The sequence below is a fragment of the Dermacentor silvarum genome, chromosome 7 (genome assembly GCF_013339745.2).
Source record: "Dermacentor silvarum isolate Dsil-2018 chromosome 7, BIME_Dsil_1.4, whole genome shotgun sequence".
Taxonomy (NCBI): Eukaryota; Metazoa; Arthropoda; class Arachnida; order Ixodida; family Ixodidae; genus Dermacentor; species Dermacentor silvarum.
The window spans coordinates 25,263,669-25,287,693 of NC_051160.1; the positions used below are offsets into that span (position 1 = coordinate 25,263,669).

At 44.9% G+C, this 24,025-nt stretch overlaps 1 protein-coding gene across 13 annotated transcripts in view; it reads left to right on the forward strand.

Annotated features, from left to right (window-relative positions):
* LOC119457760 (uncharacterized PE-PGRS family protein PE_PGRS54-like) overlaps positions 1-24,025 on the forward strand; it is a 194,495-nt gene that overhangs the window by 31,428 nt on the left and 139,042 nt on the right. For all 13 annotated transcript variants that reach the window (XM_049670394.1, XM_049670393.1, XM_037719449.2 and 10 more), the window contains exons 11-25: positions 1,797-1,862; positions 2,575-2,622; positions 4,319-4,366; positions 5,151-5,201; positions 6,605-6,664; positions 7,534-7,596; positions 9,177-9,230; positions 9,900-9,983; positions 11,535-11,600; positions 16,374-16,424; positions 17,015-17,077; positions 17,399-17,452; positions 18,144-18,260; positions 19,864-19,917; positions 21,101-21,184. In XM_049670394.1, coding sequence (XP_049526351.1) covers positions 1,797-1,862; positions 2,575-2,622; positions 4,319-4,366; positions 5,151-5,201; positions 6,605-6,664; positions 7,534-7,596; positions 9,177-9,230; positions 9,900-9,983; positions 11,535-11,600; positions 16,374-16,424; positions 17,015-17,077; positions 17,399-17,452; positions 18,144-18,260; positions 19,864-19,917; positions 21,101-21,184 — 963 coding nt within the window. The remainder of the gene's footprint in view (positions 1-1,796; positions 1,863-2,574; positions 2,623-4,318; positions 4,367-5,150; positions 5,202-6,604; positions 6,665-7,533; positions 7,597-9,176; positions 9,231-9,899; positions 9,984-11,534; positions 11,601-16,373; positions 16,425-17,014; positions 17,078-17,398; positions 17,453-18,143; positions 18,261-19,863; positions 19,918-21,100; positions 21,185-24,025) is intronic.

Sequence of the window (24,025 nt, forward strand, 5' to 3'; positions counted from 1 at the left end):
AACAGACGGCAAGCAACATTACCTTAGTTCTGTCCAGATACGTAGCCATTTGCATATTTTTTGAATTTTGGTCCAAGTTCACTGAAACACGCCGTAGATAAAACGTGAAGCGGTCGGGAGGTCGATGAATTATATCGCCATCTACACGAGCCCTGAAGGAATGAAGGCTACTGGCTTCGTTCTCTACATAATTCCACGACTAAACAAAAAGCAGCGCATTGTTATCCTCACCATTACAAATATCTAGCCGGTTTTCTTGCCTTCCTCACCTTTGTTCAGCGTGTATGCTAGACCAATTTCTCGCCGGATAAAGTTGGCAGATCCCAGAGAAAGTGTGATAGTAAACTGGGCTGATCTCGGAGATAGTGTAATCGAAACTGGATCCATTCTGGGGTCTGTGAAAACCGCGGTCACATGTGTTAGAAGGGTCGCGCGGTGGGGGGATCCGCCGTATACAAGGAGCTCCAGCGGAATGCTTAATTTAGTATTGCTTGTCAATTCTCCCCAGGGGAAACTGCCCTTCTTATTTGTCTGGCGTGTACGAATTGTTACAGTCAACAGTATTTCAGTATTTATTTTCGGAAAATCAGTTCGGCCGAAGCTCGCAAAGTAGAGGAAGTTTCATGGTAGGGAAAATTCCTATGCACACGAATGCAGCACGAGACTGCAAAGAAAATCCGATATGAGTTTTTCACATCTTGAAGACGCTTCGCAGTCCGAGAAAAAAATCTGAGCCCCTTTCTGAAAGAAAGATGGTTGAACGCAAAGCTTTCTCCCATGCAAACTGAAGCAAAGTCAAAAGCCAATGACCACACAACAAACCCCCAAAAAATGCTGAGTGACGCGATGCGATTCATATGTGATTTGATTGCTTGTTTAGTATTGTGCTTTTTGAACGTTGAAGTTGAATTAAGACACATTTCATTAAGTTGCAAAGCCTTTGTTTAGATGATGTAGCCGTTTGATTACACGCACACATTCACACTGTCACGGACTGCATGCCGTTGCCGATACACGGAATCGGCCTCACGGGCACGATCGCGCTTGCGCTTGCATTCGCGTACGGCAGCCTCTTCGTTTGCCGTGCGCTGCACCCGCGGCCTACGCATGGTGACGGCCAGGAATGCATTGCGTGACGCGCGTAATGCAATGCAGATATAGACAGTTCGTCTGAGTAGCATGGCGTTGCAGTTCCCATTGTTCTTATTGGTACAACTGCGAATGTAAACTATAGTGTTCTACGATGCGTATGTCGTGCGCAGTTGTTATATCGTGTGCGCAGATGCGCAGATAGTTCCATTTTGTAAGTTGGCCTTCCTGCAGTGCGTTTTCGGCGCTCACGGACGAATCAGTGAGACATAGAAATCTTCGCTTTAAAATTCGTTCTGGTACAAGCATCGAACAAAACCAACGTTTTTTCCGGGACTGTCCCTTTACCGTCAGAACTAAATAGGAGACTTGCAGATCGCTCAGCGAGGTTGAATTGAATTTAATATTCTAGCGCAGTCAAGAAGTTCTAAATATTACTCTTTATTATCTTTTCAATCACGAATCACGCTTTTAGAAACAACTAAGGCCTAAATTAACGTCCTGTTACTAACAGTCAGTCTCACACGTAAACAGTCTCGTCATAAAGCGTTTAGTTTATTACTCTGGCACGCATAATTAGTGTTTCAATTTTTACTCATCATCATTTTATCATTTTAGTGAGTGTACATGCGCTAAGATCAGAGAATTTGTCAGCGCCTTAAAAAGAAAAAAAATTACTGAATACTTTTTCTTCTGGCCTGTTTCAGGAGGTTCTTTCGGCACTCACGTTAGCGGCTCTAATGGAGGCGCATCTAGTGGGTCTGGCAGTTTGAGTGAGTGCAGTTTCCAGTTCATTGTAAAACCGGGTGCTCCAGGTAGATTTGTACTATGAATTATTATTAATTTACAGTTTGTATATAGTTCGTGGTCAGGTGTAAGTTATTGTTTGCTTTTTTTTTCTTTTTGTGGCCACAGCAGTATTATTTTAGTGTTTATGTATGCATGTTTTATGTGCTACACGTGATACTGACAATGTCTTATGTGAGTCTTGAAATAGCCTGCTGTAATGTTGCTTATCTTCCTATTTGCATAGTTATTAAACCACAACAAAAATTCAGAACTCCAGAAATGACTAAAGGGTGATGGCGACAAAATTCTAACGCTTGAAGTGGTGACGTGAATGAGAGAAAGCACTCTGAAACAAGCCATATTGTCTATATTGTGGAAGACGATGAATGCCAAGGCATATTTCTTCGTCAGTTTTTCTTCAACCTAGCCCATATTGCATTTCTCTCAAGCAAGAATACACGTCATATCTCTAAGAAGGGCCAAAATTTATTGTGCATTTCTCGCTATTGCCACCCTCAATGAACCTGTCCAGTAATTATATCAGTCATACAGGTGCTCGTTAGACAAGGGTGATGTTTCACGGATCTGCATGGTAACTTGCATGAGCACTCTCCCTCTGCTTAGAATCTGTACTTCTACAACTGACTGATTTCGTCAGCGTAGTATCTGGCTCACGTATACACCTTTGCTCTTAAGGTTCCGGTCTTGGAGGCTTTGGCGCCGGTTCCTCGACTGGTGGTTCAGGTAAGCCCACATAACAAGTCCAGGCACTGGTTGTATGATGAATGGCCATAGCGATTAAATAATAGCATTCACGGAGGTTAGGCAAAAAGAAACGTTGAAGATCTTTTACAGCATACAAGGAGCATTAGGTCCATGTCTTGAAAAAAGCTTGTAAATGGAAGCCAGCATTTTGAAATGAAGTAGACCCCACTATTTTTTATCAATGAACGCAGGTGCAAAAACCCATTTTTGTTCACCCAGTTTCCGGGGTGGCTGCGGGGGTGGCATGATCCGTGGCATATATAACATGGCATGATGTGTCCGCCTCTTGTGCCTAACGCGGTGGTTCACCAGCTATGTCATTTGCTGTTAAGCACGAGTCGTACGTTTGATTTCCAGCGGTGACAGCCGTTTACTGACGGGGACGAAATGCAAAAACGCTTCTACTTTGTGAATTGAGCGTACGTAAAGCACCTTGAGTAGTTAAAATTAAACAGTTCACCGCACTACATCGTACCTCACTCCCTGTGCCGCTTTCGGACATTAAATCTAATAAATCTTATCTCTTGAATGCTAACACCATGATCCATGAAGCTCTCTCCAGTTCTCTTCAGCAGGATTTATCTGCCTTAAGGTGGTTCGTTCCGCATCGCTAATAAACAGCATGTGCCAGACTTTTTACCTTCCCAGTCTGCTGACAGACCACACTTCATCAACCAACACTTTTTCTCATCGTAGTGTACGAAGCTTCAGCGACGTAACATTGCGTACAATAAAGAAAGATGTTTATCAACTTTTGTGGAAAAAAAACCACGACAATAAATAACCACAACCAGTTCGACCACACTTACGTTACTCAAGGTTACTCAAGATATCAAGTGCTTTATATCCACGCTGGACAGCTATGGACAGCTATGTACGTGCGTACGTGTGTGAGCCTATGCAGTGTGCTTGTGCGTTTGCGTATTCTATTGTGCTCACTACACCATATTTTACTACTTTATGAGTCTATGCATATGGCGGGGATCTATGGTCAGCCCTTCTCTTAATTTTTGTTTCCTTTTTTTGTAAGGTTAATAATGTGTTTGCGCCTTCGTAGTGTGTCGCTGCGTGTTGCAATTGGTAGGGAAAGCATTGACTTCCCAAATACGAAATCGCAAAGCCGGCTCTAATGTACCCTGTCTTCACATTCGTATACAGTTAATAAACAACACACCAACTACGTCTACAACTCCAGTATAAGAAGTTGAGGAAGATGGCGATGAAACACTGACGCTTATAGTATAGTGACACGAATGACAGCTAGCATTCTGAAATGAGCTAGAACTCTCATCGTGACCTTTGACACCAGTCAGTGCCAAGGCCCAAGAATCAACCTCACTGTTTTTCTTAACTGTGCCACCCAGCTTCATGGACCTGTCCCATACCTTTCATCCCTCGGAGAGTTACGTTGGGACATTACGGATGAGTTACTTGCGCGATCACTTGTATTCTTTATTATGAGTGTGCAGGCGTCTTGAATTGAATTTTTTGCCACATTATAAGGAGTTTCATTTTGTAATTTGGTGCGCAACACATTCTGCGCAGAAGCACAATGTCTTTTTGCAGCTGTGTTTGCAAAATAACAAAATTGAATTATTAAAATTGAAATCACTAAATCATTCTACTGAAGGTATGTTGAGCAAGTTCAACACCTCTTCTCGCCTTATTTTTCTAGCCTTTGGCGGTGGTGGCCACGGTGCCGGATTATCGTACGGTGGTTCTGGTGAGTGTAGATTCTATCTCATGATGTCTCATTTAGCCTACCTCGACGTTGAGCAGCCTTGTCATAGTTGGCGCCGTGGAATGCACATATATTCAAGCTCTTTTTTTATTAACCTTTTAAGGATCGGTTTCTTTTCCTGCTGATTCTTTCCTTGCGTTTTTATAGAACTGTCACGGAAGGACAGATATATCCTGCCATATTTCTTGCATAAAGTAACGCACAATTACTTAATCGCGATCAACTATCAAACAATTTGCTGAATTACCACACTTGAATATGTCCTCCGTACCACATGTCCCGGCGTGACAATATGGTCATGATGGGACATTGCAGGCTAAAGAAAATGGTTGTCATATTAATGGGCTAACAAAGCAACACGAAGCCATTTGCTGCAAGCTGCTGTTGAACTATTTCAACCAACTAAGTGCGATGGTCATAAACAAGTAAATGCTACCAGTACGAAGCAAACTAAGGTATCTTTATTTTCGGAAACAGTGAAAACCAAGGCACATTTCTGCAAAAGTTTTTCTTCAACCCGATAAGTGGTAGCCGTTACTAAGCTCAAATCCACGTGGAATCTCAAGTTTTGCCCGCTCTCACTGTCGTTTCCCCACGGCTCACCACGAAGTAAATCTTGCAGTTCTATCACTCATGAAGTGACTCGTATTGACCGCTAAGTAGCGACACATCGATAATTAGACTCTTCTCTGTGTGCCTACAGTTGGTCATGCGACAGACTTGGGCACTTCACCGTATGAATTACTCGCACTTTTCTTTTAATTAGGGGGTTCTGGTGCCGGTGGCTTTAGCGGCGGATCAACCTCTGGTAGTTTCGGTAAGTTCTTATAATACACGTCTCTACAAATGCCAGCGCTGGTAGTTAGATAAAGCGCCAAGGAGGTGAAGCACCCGTTTAAGTCACCTAACTCGTCCTTGTCGTTGTCTGTTCGCGCTGTTGAAGGTTCTCCTTAATCGACTCCAAGACAGCTCTACGTTCTTGGACGATAATGGACGACACAAGCTCAAATTCTCAACTGTTACCTTTTTTTTACTGAAAAAAGGTTAATTATGCAAAATAAGTCTACGAACGCTACTAGTGGCAAATGAACGCCCACATCCAGTCATGCAAAATCAAAAATTGTCAAACCTCACTAACACCCCCCAGAGCAAAACGCAGTTGACTCATAGAAGCAATCATTCGGTCAACCAAGCCGTCGCAAGGGTTCGCGACGGGGACGTGCGGCAGCAGGCTCGGGTCGTTCCACGGCCAGGCTCCACGTCCTGACCGAGAACCCACCAATCTTCGACATGTGACACACAGGCCTTGTTCCGTCGTCTGTGCCACCGTATATGCTGACTGTCTTAGCCTGCGGACACCCCATTTCCATGGAGCTCGATATAGGGACCAGCGTGTCGCTCATAGCCGGGAAACAGTTAACCCTCTGGGCGGAGTGAGACTGGCTCAGGGAGCACCCGGAGTTGCCACACCCGGATCGTCGACACCTGTGCCAAGGCGGAGAACTCGACAGCGGAGGCCGCCGGACCGTTACTCGCCTGGACAACAGGCGCTTTTTTTGTTTGTGTTTGCGGGAACAAACAAACTCGGGGTAAGGGTGTGTGACGATCATGTGACGCCAGCCCGCCCATATTCTTCGTTGGCCCGTTAGGCTCAGTGGTTCGCCAAGCTCGGTGGGAAACATTGGTTCACCGCACCGAATAAACACCGACAAGCACAGGTGCTCGGGGTCAGTCATCGTTCACCACCAGCACGCTGCGTGTCGTATCTGGCTGGGTCGAAGATTGCCTCGACCCCCCCCCCCCCCCCCCCTGCTTCACGAGTCCAGGGCGGATCGTGACAAGAGTCTCACTTAAGAGGCAGATTTTGGCAGTGCTGGATATTGAGCACGCGTACATCTTCCCGCTTTCTTTCGGTTCTGGCGCCGGTTCTTACGGCGTTGGTACCTTAGGCGGCGGTGGAGCAGCATCTTTTGGCTAAAATGAGTGAAGATTCCACCTCCTTCAGAGCACAAGCGCTGGTTCCGAGGTGAAAGGCTATGGCGGTTGCTCAAATCAAAGTCAGCGCCCTGCAGGCGTCTGGTCGTTTGAAATCGATAATTATGTGCTTTTGAGATCATACGGGCTCTTCTCCGCTTGGTTAGGGCCAGTAATCTCGCAAATGACACCATTTCGTAGCTCAAGAAAATGAGGAAATTCACCTTTCGCTTCTTTCTATTTTAGGTTCTTCCAGCGGTAGCCACGGCACAGGCAGCGGCAGCGGATCAGGGTTTGGTCTTTCGGGTAAGTGAATATTCGAACTCATCATAAAGCGTTGCGCTGCGGAGCACGAGGTCGCGAGATCGAATCCCGGCCGCGGCGGGATGGAGGCGAAATGCAAGAACGCTCGTGTGCTTGCGTTGTAGTGCACGTTAAAGAACCCCATGTGGTCAAAATTAATTCGGAGATTTCCACTACGGCGTTCGTCATAATCAGAACTGGTTTTGGCACGCAAAAAACTCCAGAAAGAAGAACTCATCATAAAAAACGGAACTTCTGGCATAAGTGAAGAGGCATTGTGAAATACAGCCGTGCAAACAGTTTGAGCTAGTGAAGCCGGCTGACTTCCCCAGGATCTCATTATTTATTTAGCAACAAGAAAAACAAAGCCTTGTGATATCAACTTTGCCCCCTTTGTGATATCAATCGCCCCCGCTACTATCTTTTTTAATGTCATCTGTACATTGTGTAAACCTGTCCGAATCGTTTATAGCTGACTTGCCCGCAAATTTCATTTTGAAAACTTCGATTACTTCAGCTTCGCGTCTCTATTCCTAATTTCTGTGTCCTCTTTTTATATTCTGTGTCCGCACATTTCTCATAAAGATACCTGTCCACTTTAGCCGCCTGTTGATATTGTTTCATGTTCCCGAGTCTTCAAAACTAATACATATCTGCTCTTCTCTGACTCTGAAGCAAACTGGAATTGAAGGCTGCCCTGTGTACGTCAGCGGCCGCGGCCGGCGGTGTAGCATTCGGGAATCCTGAAGCCATAAATATTTTCAGCATTTTTCACTTTTTCAATCAAATCCCTTTATCGGCAATATTTACAGGCACCAACCTGCAGGTATTCTTCCCCGTCCTACGCGCAGTGAACCAAACTTCTTTTCCAGGGTCTGGCGGCGGCGGCCTTTCGGGCGGCTCCGGATCACTGTCAGGCCTGACGGGTGGATTGAGTGAGTGCAACTGCTACCCTCTCATAATAGCAAAACCAGTTCATTAATTTTAAAAGGACTCAACATAATTTGAAAAATACGCATTTACTGGCTAAGAGGGCACTGTTACGTATACATGAAAGAGGTATACTGCATACGTATGTAAGCGACGCTAAAGACAGAGAAAAAAGTTATTTTAGACTAGAAAACAAATCGGCCAGCAGCGTATATTCATTCTTTTACCTGGAAAAGGTGTGCACTAGATGATCAAGAATAGATAATTTTTACTGTCTAATTTTGCGCTGAGACACGGGGCTACTACGTCAGGACGGCATTACCAATTACAAAGTGCCTTTTTTATTGTGGCGTCTTTGAAAGCTACTGGAAACTTTGTAGGTTCAGTCTTTGGTTCATTTAAATGGAAAATATTCCTTATCTAAAGAAAAATTGTAAAACAGACGCCGGTTCACGCTGACAAAATTGATGGTGTAACCGAATTCTTCAAATCATTTTAAGGATTTTAAGGGTCATACTGGTTTCAATTTTCAGTGCTTCATGATGTCAGTGAGAGCAGGTTCTCTGAAATTAGTCAATAAAATGAAAGCACTTCGTTTACCTTTCCTTAGCTTTATCAGCTGGTATTTACAAATGACATGAAATTTGTTACACAATCGTGTTGAACAAAACAATTTGTGACTGGCAAAGTCAAACTAACCATTTGTATATTCCAAGTTCCATGTGGAACTCCTTATGAGAATGGTGCTGGTCACACAGGATTTTTTTTTTTTTTTACGATGGGTTGAACTTGGACAGTTTCTGTGTTGAAATTGTGCGCTGTCCTCGTAAACATTTTCAACGTGGTCTCTAATATCAGCCACGAGAAATTCAATTTCGGAGATGCACTGCAATTAAAAATGCTGCTGCTTATTATAATTTCGTAGGTAACACAGACGAGGATATGCCGTGTCAGGAACTTAAATATACATTCTACATAAGCGCCGTACATGGCAATACTATATCTGAAAAGATGGGTCGAATCTGCAGTAACCCTTCAAAAAAACATTTAGAGTTTTAGGTGCCGCAATCACTATAATTATGATTGGTGCACTCCAATTTCCTTTTCACCACCGTGGGTTCCTCAATGTGCACGTATATTAGGCACTCGCCTACTTATACTCCGTCTCACCTACGTCTTGCAGTGCAGCGAATGCCAAAGTTTGTGTCGGCCAATGGGCAACGAGAGACAGCGGTGTATTTTAGAGAGGGTGGAGGGCTCGCCCATTGTGCAATAATGATCCTTCCCGTTCCGCCAACCTTCCATGCAGTCGACGTGGCGAAGTAGGCAAGAAAGACGTGCATTAGAGAAGCACTCCTTGTTCTTTCTTATGGCTGGGTGACGCTATCGGTAGTTTCCGATAGTCTGCACAGAGGTATTAGAAATATTCGTCCAAAGGTTGATGAATGCTCATACATCTTCCAGAGAGAGATGTCAGCGTAGTATGACAGGGGCCTGCGCGTGTATGTCTGTCTGCGTGCGTGCGTGCGTGTGTGCGTGCGTGTGTGTGTGTGTGTTTTCACTGCTCTCTTTTCTTTCTTGTCAGGTGGCACCAGTGGTAGCTTTGGCGGATCGGGAGGAATTGTGACTGGAGGATCCAGTGAGTGCTGCTTCAACATGCAACTTTACAAAAAGAAGCATCCCCCCTGTTATTATCGATAGATTGCTTTGCAACTAGTGTTCTTATGTAACGCGAATAAAAAGTAATATTATGGAAATAACTGAGATACGATAGGCTTTAGAAGCAGTAAACTCAAAGCAATTTTTTCGCTCAACAACCCTTTGCCCGTCGAACCGCAGTGTGTCGTTGCGACTCAATCAGTAAATGTCCCGCTGTGCAAACATCTCAAAATTATTAGAAATAAATTTGGGGCTTCAGACATGTCAAACCAACAACAACCTGATGATGAGGAATGCCATAATGAAAGACTCCGGATTGATTTTGACCTCGTGGGATTTCTTAACGTGCACCTAAAACTAAGTACACGCATGTTTTTTAATCTGGTTTAAACTAATTTAAATGCAACCAGGATCGAGCCCGCGTTCTCGGGTTAAGCAACGCAACATCATATCCATTGCTATCATGGCGGATCAGCACGTCTAATAACATTTGTTATCCATGGAACGATTCCTTTGACTTCAATATAAGAAAAAATTCTGCAAGTAATTAGCATTATTTAGGCTAACTCATTGCGTGCTATCTTTAAGAGGAAACATATCGTTAGTGGAACAAAGGGTAAAATTGCTAATTTCGATCTTTCTTTTTTAGGTTCTAGTGGTGGTTATAGCGCGAGCGGCGGTTCAGGAGTTTCTGTTGGCGGTGGCCTTGGTGGAAGAGGTGGCTCAACAGGCGGTGTGTAGGGTGGCTGGGATAACGTCACCTCTTACCTCTTTACGTCCTCTAACGTTGCGATTATGACAATGCTTTAGTATTTCAAATTACTCTTAGTTTAGTAATGCCAACTAAAACTGCTTGTCCGAAAGGACTAAGAACACGGCTCTCATAAGAATCCGTAAGCAGAACACACTTAGCTTAAGCAGTCTCAACGTCCTCACTCGTCGTATGTACAGTGCTCACGGATTGAAACGCGACAGGCAATTTTTGGGTAGAACACTCGCCATGTGCAGTTAGTTACTCGCGAGTACCGTGTCATGTTGCTTCGAATCTGGTCACTAAAGGTGACGCGCACTCTTATCAAAGCGTACGAGTCGAGATTACGCCGATGTCACACAAACTATACCGATGGTGGAAACAAAAGCATGCGCATTGGTTAGACCTAAATCGTCGCGTTTCAATGCATTTGCACTGTACCTGAAGCACAGCCAACAACACGATATTAATGAGCCACGATTCCAGCGGTGACGCAATGAAAAAAGAATGTCGCAGTTTCGGCCAAACGGATAAGCATAGATTGCGATATCAAATTACTGGACAGCTATACAAAGTACGGATAGTAGTTTTATCGGCCGTGTAAACTTGTAAACATAAGGGACACTGATTTACCAAGCATGGTGTCACGCGCGCACGAGCAAACATGAACGCATCTCACTCGATGACCGCGGAAACTCGCGGTTATAAAGTACACCGGCGTGAGCTGCGTCCCGGCGCTCGGATGAATGCTATCTTAGCCCCGAAAACACGGGCAGGGCGGACTCTGCCCCCACTGCAGATGGCTTTCAATATACATCCACGGACGGGCGCTTGCGGTGCCAAAATATCTCAGCATATGGCAAGTATTATCGCCAAGCGCGGCCGAAACCATACGTTCTATCGGCGTCAAATGAAACTCGAACAGCGGCACGTGTGGTACAGTTTGGACAGTCATCATTACTGCGCCGCCATCTTTTGTTACTTTCAAATAAAAGACAACCAGAACGGAATTGAAAATATCGTAGTATAGAGGGAACATCATCGCGCAGTGCAGTTAAACCGGATGCGCGCTCCTGTCAATGGTGACGACTGGACGGCGCGCACTGTATACCTTCCGTTAGGCGATCCGCTGTTCGCATTTCATTTGACGCCGATAGTACACGTGGGGAAAGTTCCCAAGTGAACAAGGCTCCCATGCGGAAGCCGAAACGTCTTATTAAATATATATATTTTTTTAACTTTCGTGGTCGGTGTCCGTTTTATTTTTGTCATGCCACAGGTTGTAACGTTGGTGTGTCGGAGTGTAATGATTCAGTCTTTAGGCCATCGTCACCATAATACTTTTACTGTCCTCATCATTGTCGTTGTCTTGCCGTCTTGCCGTTCAAGTCACGCACAGACACGCTTGAAGTACAATTACTCGCCTTCAAAAATAAGTTGCGCCAACTAGTAACGCTTCGCGTAACCCAAACCATGGTTACATAGCCGGGTACCTACAGACTTCTTAGCGTATATATTGTTTGTATGTTTTAGGTTCCTCCGGTGGCACCTATGGCGGCATTGGTGGTGTATCAAGTGGTGGGTCGAGGGGTGGTTCCGGTAAGGTTAACTCTTATCTCTTTACGAAAGCAAGCATTACTCCAATAATATACTAGAACACGCTTCAAAACTTGAGAGCTTGCACTCATAGTGAAAACGAAACCTGGCACACTAAAATTAATTAAAAAAAACTTTAAGAAGTGTAAACTCAAACACATTTCAGTCACTAATTATTTTACTGCAGAAGGGTGGGCACCTCGATTATATTTTAGGTATTTTCACGTATATGGAATATAACTGGCGGCCTTTGTTAGGAGCAGCCGAGTCCACGCTTTCGCACCCGTCGATTGCTAACACATGATGATGATGATCCTCTGCACAATTGGCACATACCCACCGTGGGGGATCGGCCTTGAATTGGGCGGTTTGGAGAAAAAGGATTAAAAAAGGTTTAGGAAGAAAAATAGGAAGAAGAATTCTGCTTGATGTTCTAATTATTATAATTGACTGTTTTAGGCAGACAGCCGATTGGAATCAATGATAAAGTTTTGCTTTGCCGTGCAAACATTCTGGCGGTTGTATATATGCCAATGGGGAAGATAAACGAAAGCAGGGCGTTCATGCTGAGGCAAAGCTAGTTTAAAGGGTCCTCAAGCACATCTTTCTTACTGATGAAAATCGTCGGCAAGCAAGGAGAAAGTGATCAATAGTTTCTGGTTCGCCGTACTGTATGCACAAAGGAAATGCCGCCAAACCAGCCCTGTGCATATATAAATTTAGTGTCGGGATGCGGCAGCCTAGACTCATTGCTGTTATGTACAGTTGGCATGTTGCGAAGAATTTACGACTCCAGTGGAATAGTAGATGGTGGTAGCCACAACGCGAAGCCATACTATATTTACATATCTCATTCATCATTATTAATATCCTAAACCAAGTGGAAGTGATATAGGTGGTTAGGGGGACGGCAGGTACTAAAGGACCACCCAGGGAAGCCTTTGCATAATGAATCTGAACATCATTCAAAGGCAAACCTTTGTGCCCGGGCACCCAAATTAAGCGTAGCAAACGCTAATGGGACGTAGCCAAAAGGTATAATGCTTGTAAAATGTTTGAGTCACTACGCGTTGTAAGGGATGAACATAGAGAGAGTGAGTCGGTGATGATAGCTATTGATGAATGAAAGGGATTCAGTTTACGCAGTGCTAAAACCACAGCTAAGAATTATTCTGTGTAGATAGGAGTAAAATCACGAAGTGTAATCGAATAGGACAAATCTAGCGAATGAGAAAGCATTCCTACACCTACCTTTTCGTTGTTCTGTGAGGCATCTGTAGCTATTATAGCATTGGTCTGAATATGACACAAGTGATCATCCAGCAAGAAATTGAGAATTCGTGAAGATAAAAGTTTTGCAGCATTTGGGTAGATGTTGTCAAAAATAAAGTGTAGAGAGACGTTAGTAGACTTTGCTGGAGTTATAGAGTTTAATATTCAATGGCTTGAGTAGAGGCTGCGCAAAAACCACCGGTGGTGTATGAAAACGCCGCCAATGGACGTTAAAAAAATAAAGTGGGCTGACTCATAAACACTGTCTAGTGTCTTCTGAAAGGTTATTCATGCATTCGCAGAAATGTTTAAAATGTTAGTAGTCGAAACCTAGTCATTTTACGATGGCACTCGCGCTTCCAGGTACCGCACAGCGTTCAATACGAATTTGGGGAAATCAAGACAGAGGCGGAGCGCATCCCGTTCTATTAAAGCAAGGGGACGACTTTTGTAAGCGGTACCTCCACAGAACAGAACACACCCAAATTCTCATACTGGCCTCGCATACAGGCTGTGTATCTTTAGTAGTGCGTGTCTTCGCATTCCCGACCGATTGTTGCTCAGCCGTCATAATATTCCGCACGGTGCCTTTTTTTTTTTTTTTTTTTTTAGCAACATACTCAACATGCGCTACCCAATTGAGTTTACTGCGTTAAATCACCCCAAGGTACCTGGTTTGTTCAACTTGGGGGATGAATTTGCTCTGATAACAGATAGTTAGATACACTGGACTCCTGATCAGAAAGCTCAGCACCGCATTTGTGTTACCGTTGACTTTCAGCCATTGTTCAAGTGTGCTAAGATAAGCTTGCAATGTTCTTTAAATTGACTGAATGTCGCCTGCAGAAGCAAGAAATGCAATATAATCAGCGTAAACGTATGTGTTTTCATATGTGTTTGCAGGAGCAAGTTTGAATAAGCTAGCGCTTGACAGGGGTAATTGCAGATCGCCTGGAGAAGCCTTCGTCCTTCAGTGAACTTAAATATAGGCTGATAATGACGATACTGATGTGTTTACGTCAGCATGACAAAGGATATTACTAAGTAATATATTGAAAAACAGGGCAGACAAAACGGCCCATTGAGGTACATCCCGGGTCTATCTAAACCTTTTAAATAAGATACCATTCTTAACTCAGAAGAATCCTCTCCTCCCCAAAAACTCAGCTGTCCATCTTATATAAAACTGGGGAAGATCTAGTGTATTCATTCTATCCAACAATACTGAATGCTGGACCCTCTCATAAGCGTTGGTGACATCTAACATGATCGGTGCAGCACATAGCCTGTGGTGCCATGCAAGATGAATTCGACACTATGTCTGCGTACGCACACCAGATGGAGAAGCCTGGGCTCAAACCAATTTGGAAAGGGCTCAGCAGTTCTCTGGTATTCACGAACTTCATGATTCGGACATTTAATATTCTTTTGAGTAGCTTAACAAGGTTTGACGTTAATGAAATAGGCCGAATGTTCTCCAGTACGTGTATATTTGCTACCTTAGTTTTTCAGAAATAATATCACTTTAGCAAGTTTCTATTCTATTAGTATCCATTGCTATCTCGAGTGAAGCATGCATGTCCACGTCTTCCTTGATAACAGGGCCTATGTTTTCTTTCTTCTTATTTTTATACCTCGTTTACTGCATCCAGCAGCGATATCCATTGTATTGAAGCATACACAAAGACAGAATGGAAGCGGAGAGAAAGACAAGCGCTGATCCGATATCTTTCTCGGCGTTGTCCTTGAATGCTTTTTATTACAATTAGTATTGTTTAGCTTCTCCATCAGATTCATGGCATTAGGCAAATTGCTTATGGTGTCTAATCCCTATACACGTCGTTTTCATCTGTCTCTTCAAAATTGACACAGCTGGACGAACATCTCGCCTTCATAGTTGCTTAAGGACCGGTTCCTCTGATTTGTCTATCCTAACAAAGCATAGGCTAAGGCTAGTTAAGTTGTTATGCAAGAAAATGAACCTTTATCGGCCTACCGTATTTCTACAAAACGTCATAATTTAATTCATGTCTAAGCACCTTCAAAGAAAATCGTTTTTTAGCGCCGCAGACACTCAAGTCACACGTTTCCCCAATCTACTTTGCAGCTTCTGGAAGCGTTGATAGCAGCGGAAGCGGCGGAAACGGCGGTAGTACTTCGGGCAGTTTGGGTGGGGAACTAAAGATACCTTTTATCTCATTATGAAATCCAAGCCTGCTGTTATATGAACGATGAGATTATGCTTCACTATTTGAGCACTTACACTTTAGTAATGCAACTGAAAACCAGAGCTGTCAAATGAACTACATCACAGCTGCCTTTAGAAACAGTAACCACGAAACAATTTTATTCATTCTTAAACCGAAGCTTTCTATGTCTCACTGATTCGTCCGTGAGCGCCGAAAACGCACTACAGGAAAGCCAGCTCACACAATGGAACTATATCTGCGCATCTTCGCACACAATCGTAGAACACTACAGTTTACATTCGCAGTTGTACCAATAAGAACAATGGGGTCTACAACGCCATGCTACCAAGACTAACTGTATATATCTGCATTTCATTACACGCGTCACGCAATGCATTCCCGGCCGTCACCACAGGTAGGCCGCGGGTGCAGCGCACGGCAAGGCTGCACCCGCGAAGAAGAGACTGCCGTGCGCGAATAAAATTGCTAGCGCGACCGTGCCCGCAAGGCCGATCCCGTGTATCGGCAACGGCAAACACTCCGTGAAAGTGCGATTGTGTGCGTGTAATCAACGGCTACATAATCTAAAATAAAGGCTACGCAATTCAACGAAATGTGTCTTCCTTTAACTTCAACGTTCATAAAATGCAATCGTAAACAAGCAATCAAATCACATATGCATCGCATCGGGTCGCTCGGAATTTCTTGGGTTCGATGCGCGGTCGTAGGCTTTCGGCTTTGAGTAATTCAGTTTGCATGGGCGAAAGCTTCGCGTTCAACCATCTTTTGTTTCAGAAAGGGGCTTTTATTGCCTTTATTCAGCCTCCTCCCTTTATGCATGCCTCTGATCAGCGTGACATCTAACCAGCACCACATTCCTTCCTACGTCTGCAAATCGGTGACTCCCTTCCACGTATCGCAATGTCTTGCGCCCTTGTCACTCACGTATAAGTTCCCTTCTCTTCTCTCTACATATAAGCGCGCACTCAATGATTCTTCGCTGTTTTATTGAAACACCTTTAAGAGGATTTTTTTTTTGTGATCCAGCAGGTCTTACAGGCCGAAGAGTGAACTGAGGCTGTATTTTAAGTGATAACAAAGGCTTCCCATAAATATTGTTCCTGGCATGCTTTCGTAATATAGATTAATTTCGGGCACTGCATGAAGCACGCCGCTAGGCGCCTCTGTTCTGAAACACCGAGTGAAATAAGTTATTGGTATGCATGTGCCTTCAACTGACGGACTGTGTTTGTGAACGGAGCCTGAAAATAAGGTGCTAATTTCTTTCGTTCTTTCTTTTCCTTTTGAACTTTAGGTTCCTCTGGTGGCAGTATTGGATTAGGGGGTGGATCAGGGAGTGGTTCAAGTAAGAATACCTTTTATACGTTTTTGTTGCGATATCAATTATGCGTGTATGATTAAGGCACGCTCGCGTCTTCAATCTGTCTACGTGGCCTATCGCTGTCTCTTAAGTGGACTCCACGCCTTACATCGAAACAACAACCGCCTCTTAAATCTTCTGAGCCCGTCACAGTGGCTCGTACGCTACATTATTCTGCTGCTGAGCAAGACGTCATGTGTTCGATTGGCTACCACGGCCGCCCCGAATAAGATGGTGGCGGAATACCAGGCATTGAGTGTGCACTCAGTGCGCATACCATGCCCCCGGTATGCATTGAAGTAAAAGGAGGTGTTCAATATTCATGATAAGCACTTTCTTAATATATGGCCTTTGTTCGTAGCCCCAGTGCATTATTCGGGTGTTCAACTACTCCAATCATTAAATTAACAGCATGACATGAATTCCATGAATGGAGTTCCTTATTGGGAATCGGCATTCAGGGGTTTGTAAAAACCCTTAAACTCTTTTCATCTGCTCAGAGTCTTTCTAAGATAAGAGGCAGATTTTCTCAGTGCAGGATACAGAGCACTTGTACATTTTCACGCTTTCTTTAGGTTCTGGCGGTGGTTCTTATGGCGGTGGTGCCTTAGGCAGCGGATCAGCATCTGGTGCTTCGAGTGAGTGAAGATTTCACATTCTCAACAGCACAAGCACTGGTTTTCGTGCTGACGGCCATGCCGGTTGCTCAAATCAAATACAACACCCTGCAGTTAAGTACAGGGTGCTGGCTTCCTGCAATTTACAGTGGCTCCCTGCTAGCTCCCTGCAATATCAAAGCCAGCGCACTGCAGGCGTCTGGTCGTTTGACGTCGATAACTACTTACTTGTGAGATCACACGGGCCCTTCTCAGCTTGGTTAGGGCCCATAATCTTTCAAATGACGCAATCTCACAGCTCTAGAAAAGGAGCATTTCAACTTTTCTCTTTTTCTCTTTTAGGTTCTTCTAGCGGTAGGTACGGCACAGGCAGCGGATCAGGGTTTGGTCTTACGGGTAAGCGAACAATCGAACTCACCATAAAAGGCGACACTCTTGGCATAAGTGAAGAGACACGGTGAAATGCAGCCGCGTAAAGCGGTTGAGCTAGTGAAAGTGGTTAACTTCCCCAAGATCTCATTATTATTTAGCAACAAGGCAACAAGGCTTAGCACAAAGTTGATATCACAACAAGCTTTGTGATATCAACTTTGTGGCATCCATAATAAAATCGCCCCTGTTACAATCTTCTTTGAGTGCCATCTCGACATTGTGCGAACCTGTCCTACCCGTTTGTAGCTGACTTGCCAACAAATTTCATTCTCAAAAGTCCAATTACTTCAACTTCACGTCTCTGTATTTAATTTCTGTGTCCCATTTTTTTTTTATTCTGTGTCCACACATTTCTGCTAAATAAAATTGTCCACTTTAGCCTCCCGCCTATTTTGATTCATGTTCCTTTGTCTTTCTTCAAAACTAATACAAATCTGCTCTTCTCTGACTCTAACGCGAACTGGAATTGAAGGATGCCCTGTGTACGTCAGTAGCGGCGGCCGGTGGCGTAACATTGAGGCGGTCTGAAGCCTTAGATATTTCAGCATTTTTAACCTCTTTTAATCTAATCCATTTTATCGGCAATATATACAAGCCCTAACCGTGCAGGTATTCTTCACCGTCCTACGCGCGGTGAACCAAACTTCTTTTCCAGGGTCTGGCAGCGGCGGCCTTTCGGGCAGCGGCGGCCTTTCGGGCAGCGGCGGCCTTTCGGGCAGCGGCGGCCTTTCGGGCGGCTCCGGGTCACTGTCAGGCCTGACGGGTGGATTGAGTGAGTGCAACTGCTACCTTCTCATAATGGCAAAACCAGTTCAGTAATTTTAAAAGGACTCAACCTATATTGAAAATTACGCATTTACGGGCTAAGAGGGCGCTGTTGAGAACATCAAAGGGGTATACAGCATACGTATGTAAGGGCCGCTAAAGACGAAGAAAAAATTATTTTAGACTAGAAAATAATTTGTCCAGCAGCGTATATATATATTCCTTCTTTTACCTGGAAAAGGCTGTGTACTAGATGATCAAGAATGGATAATTCTTACTGTCTGTAATTTTGCGCTGAGACCACAGGGCCACTCACTATCAGGATGGCATTACCAATTGCAAATTGTTTTCTTGTATTGTGGCGTCCTTAAAGTACTGGGAACTTTGTAGGTTCAGTCTTTGGTTTATTTAGAATGGAAAATGTTCCTTATCTAACGACAAATTGTAAAACAGACGCCGCTTCACGCTGACAAGGTTGATGGTGTAACCGAATACTTGAAATCGTTTTAACGATTTTAAGTGTCATACTGGTTTCAATTTTCAATGCTTCACGACGTCAGCGGGAGCAGGTGCTCTGAAATTAGTCAATAAAATGAAAGAACTTCGTTTAACTTTCCTTAGCTTTATCCGTTGGTATTTACAAATGACATGAAATTCGTTACACAATCGCGCTTGAACACAACGTTTTGTGACTGGCAAAGTGAAACTAACCATTCTGATATTCCAAGTTCTATGTGGAACTCCAAATGAGAATGGTACTGGTCCCACGGGAATTTTTTTTTTTTGTTAGCGTTTAACTTGAACAGTTCTCGTGTTCAAATTGTGCGCTGTCCTCGCAGACATTTTCAGCATGGTCTCCAATATCAGCAATCAGAGGTTCAATTTCGGAGATACACTGCAATTAAAATTGCTGCTGCTCATTTCGATTTCGTAGGTAACGCAGACGAGGATATGCCACGTCAGGCACTTAAATAGACATTCTACGTAGGCGCCGCACATGACAATGCTATATCGCAGAAGATGGGTCGAAGCTGCAACAACCCTTGAAAAAATATTCTGGAGCATTACGTGCCGCAATCACTATAGTTATGATTGGTGCACTTCAAATCCCTTTTCACCACCGTGGGTTCCTCAATGTGCACGTATATTAGGCACTCGCCTACTTATACTCCGTCTCACCTACGTCTTGCAGTGCAGCGAATGCCAAAGTTTAAATTGTGTCGGCCAATGGGTAACGAGGGACAGCGGTGTATCTTAGAGAGGGTGGATGGCTCGCCCATTGTGCAATAACTATCTTTTCCGTTCCGTCAACGTTCCATGCACTTGACGTGGCGAAGTATAGGCAAGACAGACCTGCATTAAACAAACACTCCTTCTTCTTTCTTATGGCTTGGTGACGCTATCGGTAGTTTTCGCTAATGTGCACAGATGTATTAGAAATATTCTTCCCAAGGTTGATGAATGCACATACATCTTCCAGAGAGAGATGTCAGCGTAGCATGACAGGGGACTGTGCGCGCGCGCGCGTGTCTGTGTGCGTGTGTGTGTGCGTGTACGTGTGCGTGCATGCGTTTGTGACGGTTTTCATTGCTCTCTTTTTTTCTTGTCAGGTGGCACCAGTGGTAGCTATGGCGGATCGGGAGGAATTGTGACTGGAGGATCCAGTGAGTGCTGCTCCAACATGCAACCTTACCAAAACAAGCAGCCCACCTGTTGTTATCGATACATTGCTTTGCAACTGGTGTACTTATGTAACGCGAATAAAAAGTAATATTTTGGAAATAACTGAGATACGATAGGCTTTAGAAGCAGTAAACTCAAAGCAATTTTTTCGCTCAACAAGCCTTTGCCCGTCGAACCGCAGTATGTCGTCGCGACTCAATCAGTAAATGTCCCACTGTGCAAACATCTCAAAATTATTAGAAATAAATTTGGGGCTTCAGACATGTCACTCCTACAACAACCTGATGATGAGGAATGCCGTAATAGAAGACTCCGGATTGATTTTGACATCCTGAGATTTTTTAACGTGCACCTAAATCTAAGTACACGAGTGTTTTTGCATCTGGTTTAAACTAATTGAAATGCAGCAAGGATCGAGCCCGCGTTCTCGGGTTAAGCAACGCAACATCATAGCCATTGCTATCATGGCGGATCAGCACGTATAACAACATTTGTTATCCATGCAACTATTCCTTTGACTTCAATATAAAAAAATTCTGCAAGTAATTAGAATTATTTAGGCTAACTCAGTGTGCGCTTTTTTAGCGCTTTCAGACGCTGATTCTGCTGGTTTAAAACTTACCTCAACCGCATTCCCTACATTTCCAGAACCATAAAAAACGTGCAGCTATAAAATAGATGAACAATTTTCAATCCTTTATGTGTTTTGTTATCTTTAGAGAATGTAGACTCCCTGCGAAAACGCATACAGGAACATCAGATATGAGAACATAAACTATTTCATGTCTAGAACGCATGAAAAGTACGTATCTGGTCGCTTGAAAATTGTGCCTGGTGCAACGACTTGTGAAAAACCATAAAAATTTACCCACTACAAGCAATTGCATACTCGCACCAACTTAAAATACCCAACCTTCTGCAATTCCAACTCGTTTTACTAGAGCATTTTGCACATGGTATTCAAACTTGTAGCACAATTCAAATCAGTAGTGTTTAAGATATTTGTGAAACATTTTATGTGTCATTACTTTCAGCAGTGCCTTTGTTCTTGATACACAACATTGGCGTGGACAAATGTGTACACATCGTCTCAATGGGTTAAGAGGAAACATATCCTTAGTAGAACAAAGTGTAAGACTGCTAATTTCGATCTTTCTTTTTTAGGTGCTGGCGGTGGTTATACCGCGAGCGGTGGTTCAGGAGCTTCTGGTGGCGGTACCCTTGGTGGAAGAGGTGGCTCAACAGGCGGTGTGTAGGGTGGCTGGGATAACGTCACCTCTTACTTCTTTACGTCCTCTAACGTTGCGATTGTGACAATGCTTTAGTATTTAAAATTACTCTTACTTTAGTAATGCCAACTAAAACTGCTGGTCCGAAGGACTAAGAACATGGCTCTCATAAGAATCTGTAAGCAAAACACACTTAGCTTAATCAGTCTAAACGTCCTTGCTGATCGAATGTACCTGAAGCACAGCCAACAACACGATATTGATGAACCACCACTCCAGCGGTGACGCGATGAAAAAAAAAAAGAACTCCCAGTTTCGCCCGAAAGGCGAAGCATCGATTGCGATAACAAATCACTGGACAGCTATACTAACTAGGATAGTAGTTTTATCGGCCATGTCAGCTTGTAAACATAGGCACACTAACTAAATTAACAAGCATGGTGTCAAGCGCGCACAAGGAAACTTGAACGGCAGCCCACTCGATGACTGCGGTAACTCGCTGTCAAAACACTGGAGTGAGATGCGTCCCGGCGCTCGCATAAATTCTCCTATCCGCGAAAACATGGGCAGGGCGGACTCTGCCCCCGCTGCAGATGGCTTTCAAAATACATCCACGGGTATGGGCGCTTGCGGCGCCGGACGCCCCTCCCCCGACCCTCCCGCTGTAACCTTCTGGCCGGCGGGAGTGCGCGACCGCAGTAAAGCGAGGCCCCTCCTCCTTCCTACCCTCCCTCCGGAGCAGTTGTGCGCGACTGGAAGACTGCGCGCTTCCTTCCCGCTTCCTGTCCTTGCGTGCGCGATCCGCGATTGCCGGCTCACCGTCAGCATGCTTTCACTCTTACTTAGAGCGTACGGCGTGCGGCGACGATTTTATCGCCCATGTACTTTATAAAGAATCTCACGGCGACGACGATGGCGACGGCAGAAATGCGCCTGGAGTGTCCGTATAATTGCTGTCGCAATAAGAGTACACAGTCCCCGCACGAGGACAAGAACACGCTCTTCGGCTGTGCGGTCGCCCTCGTAGCGATTCCTCTGCCGTCATCAATATGCATGCGCACGTTAATGTTCAGGCTGGCTCCGATAATAAAACTGGCGACTCATCACCACTCAATCACCAGAAGCCTTCATCGGCATGCACGCTTTTCTTTGTTCCGAATGTGATGATCCCACTCCTTGTATACGCTCGTCCCGCGCTTTTCTCTCACACACACACCGACACTTTCCACTTTACAAAACGTCTTCTGCAAGCACGCGCTCTCTCTCGCCTAATTGTGCCACCATTGACCGGTTCTTCTAGAGGCGTCGAGGTCGGGTTAAAGAAAAAAATAGAGGCAGCTTAACACTAGTGGTGCGAAGACTGGGCAGACAGCGAAGCTGGCGACCCGACCTAGCTTTATCTCGGTTCGGCCAAGTTTTTGGAGGTTATGCTTCGAAACTCGGCCATGTTTTGCGCAAGATCCCCCGGAATCATCGGAGCAACGAGCACTCGGTCATTAAAGTATCTGGACGCTCTAACGCTTTTGCTTGGTTTCGCCGGCTCGTATAACTCCGGATATTCTGTGAATCAGCGATGTATCACCACCGCTTCGGCGGCGCGATACTCGAGATCGGACCGAAGTCGTCTCACTCGCTCTTGAGTAGATGTAGATGTAGAGCTTTGGTGTTAGTGGCACATACCCGCTCTAGGGGATTGGCCAAGAACCGGGTACTTCGATATAACAATGAGAAAGGAGATTTATAAAATACTGCAAACATAAATTTGGGAATACGTACGCATATGACAATGAATAGGTAGAATAGCGGCGCGGCGGCTTTCGCTCCGTGCTTCCTCTTCTTCGGGAGGGACGCTCTTCTTCAGCCGCAACACCTTCGCGGCGATGTGCTCGTCACGGAGACGACGGAGCATTTGTGTCACCGTGGTGGCGACGCGCAGCTATATTTCCCGTGGGTCAGTGCAGTGACATCACGGCTTAGGTCCACCTCGGCGCAGCCGCGGCAACCACTCCGCAACCGAGTCATGGCTCGGCAAAGCTAAGGCGAAGTGATGCGGCGCGCGCGATGACGTCACCGTCCACGCAGATGTGGCGAGGCTCGGCGCGGTCGGCGCAGCTGAGGCGAAGGGTTGCTAGGCGACGCATGGTGACGTCGTCGCAGGCGGAGGTTTTGCGGCGTTCACTCGACGCACTATCCTCGCGCTTAAATACCTTTGCTAGTTCACAGGGGTATCTGCTATTGCGCTTGGACCCTTTCTGTACAACCACCAGGATCGGCCCACATTTTGGCGTTACACCTGACGGCAAACACCTAGGTTAAACAGCTTCGCTGTTAAAGAGGAATGTATTTCAGGTGTTTATTCCGCCTGACGCAGTAATATAACCTTATCTTAGATATTTGTGCCTAGATTTATCTCGTTACAAAGCTTAGTTACCACCTGACATGCCATCTCTAGCGCTGCAAGGCTCCTCTTGAACGACCATTGGAAGATAGGACAATAATTTTAAAGCAAAGCAGTCTAGCGAGGATTTGGGATTTTATTGCGTCCGCGCAGAACTCTCCTCTAAATGGTGAGAGTGAAGGAGCTAACAACTTGTTCTTCTTTCTTTCTGGGGTTTTACGTGGCAAAACCAGTTCTGATTATGAGGCACGCCGTAGTGGAGGGCTCCGGATTAATTTTGACCACCTGGGGTTCTTTAACGTGCACTACAACGCAAGCACACGGGCGTTTTTGCATTTCGCCTACACCGAAATGCGGCCGCCGGGTCGGGATTTGATCCCGCGACCTCGTGCTCAGTAGCGCAACGCCTTAGCTGACTGAGCCACCCCGGCGCGTGAAAGAGCCAACAACAGCAAACGCATA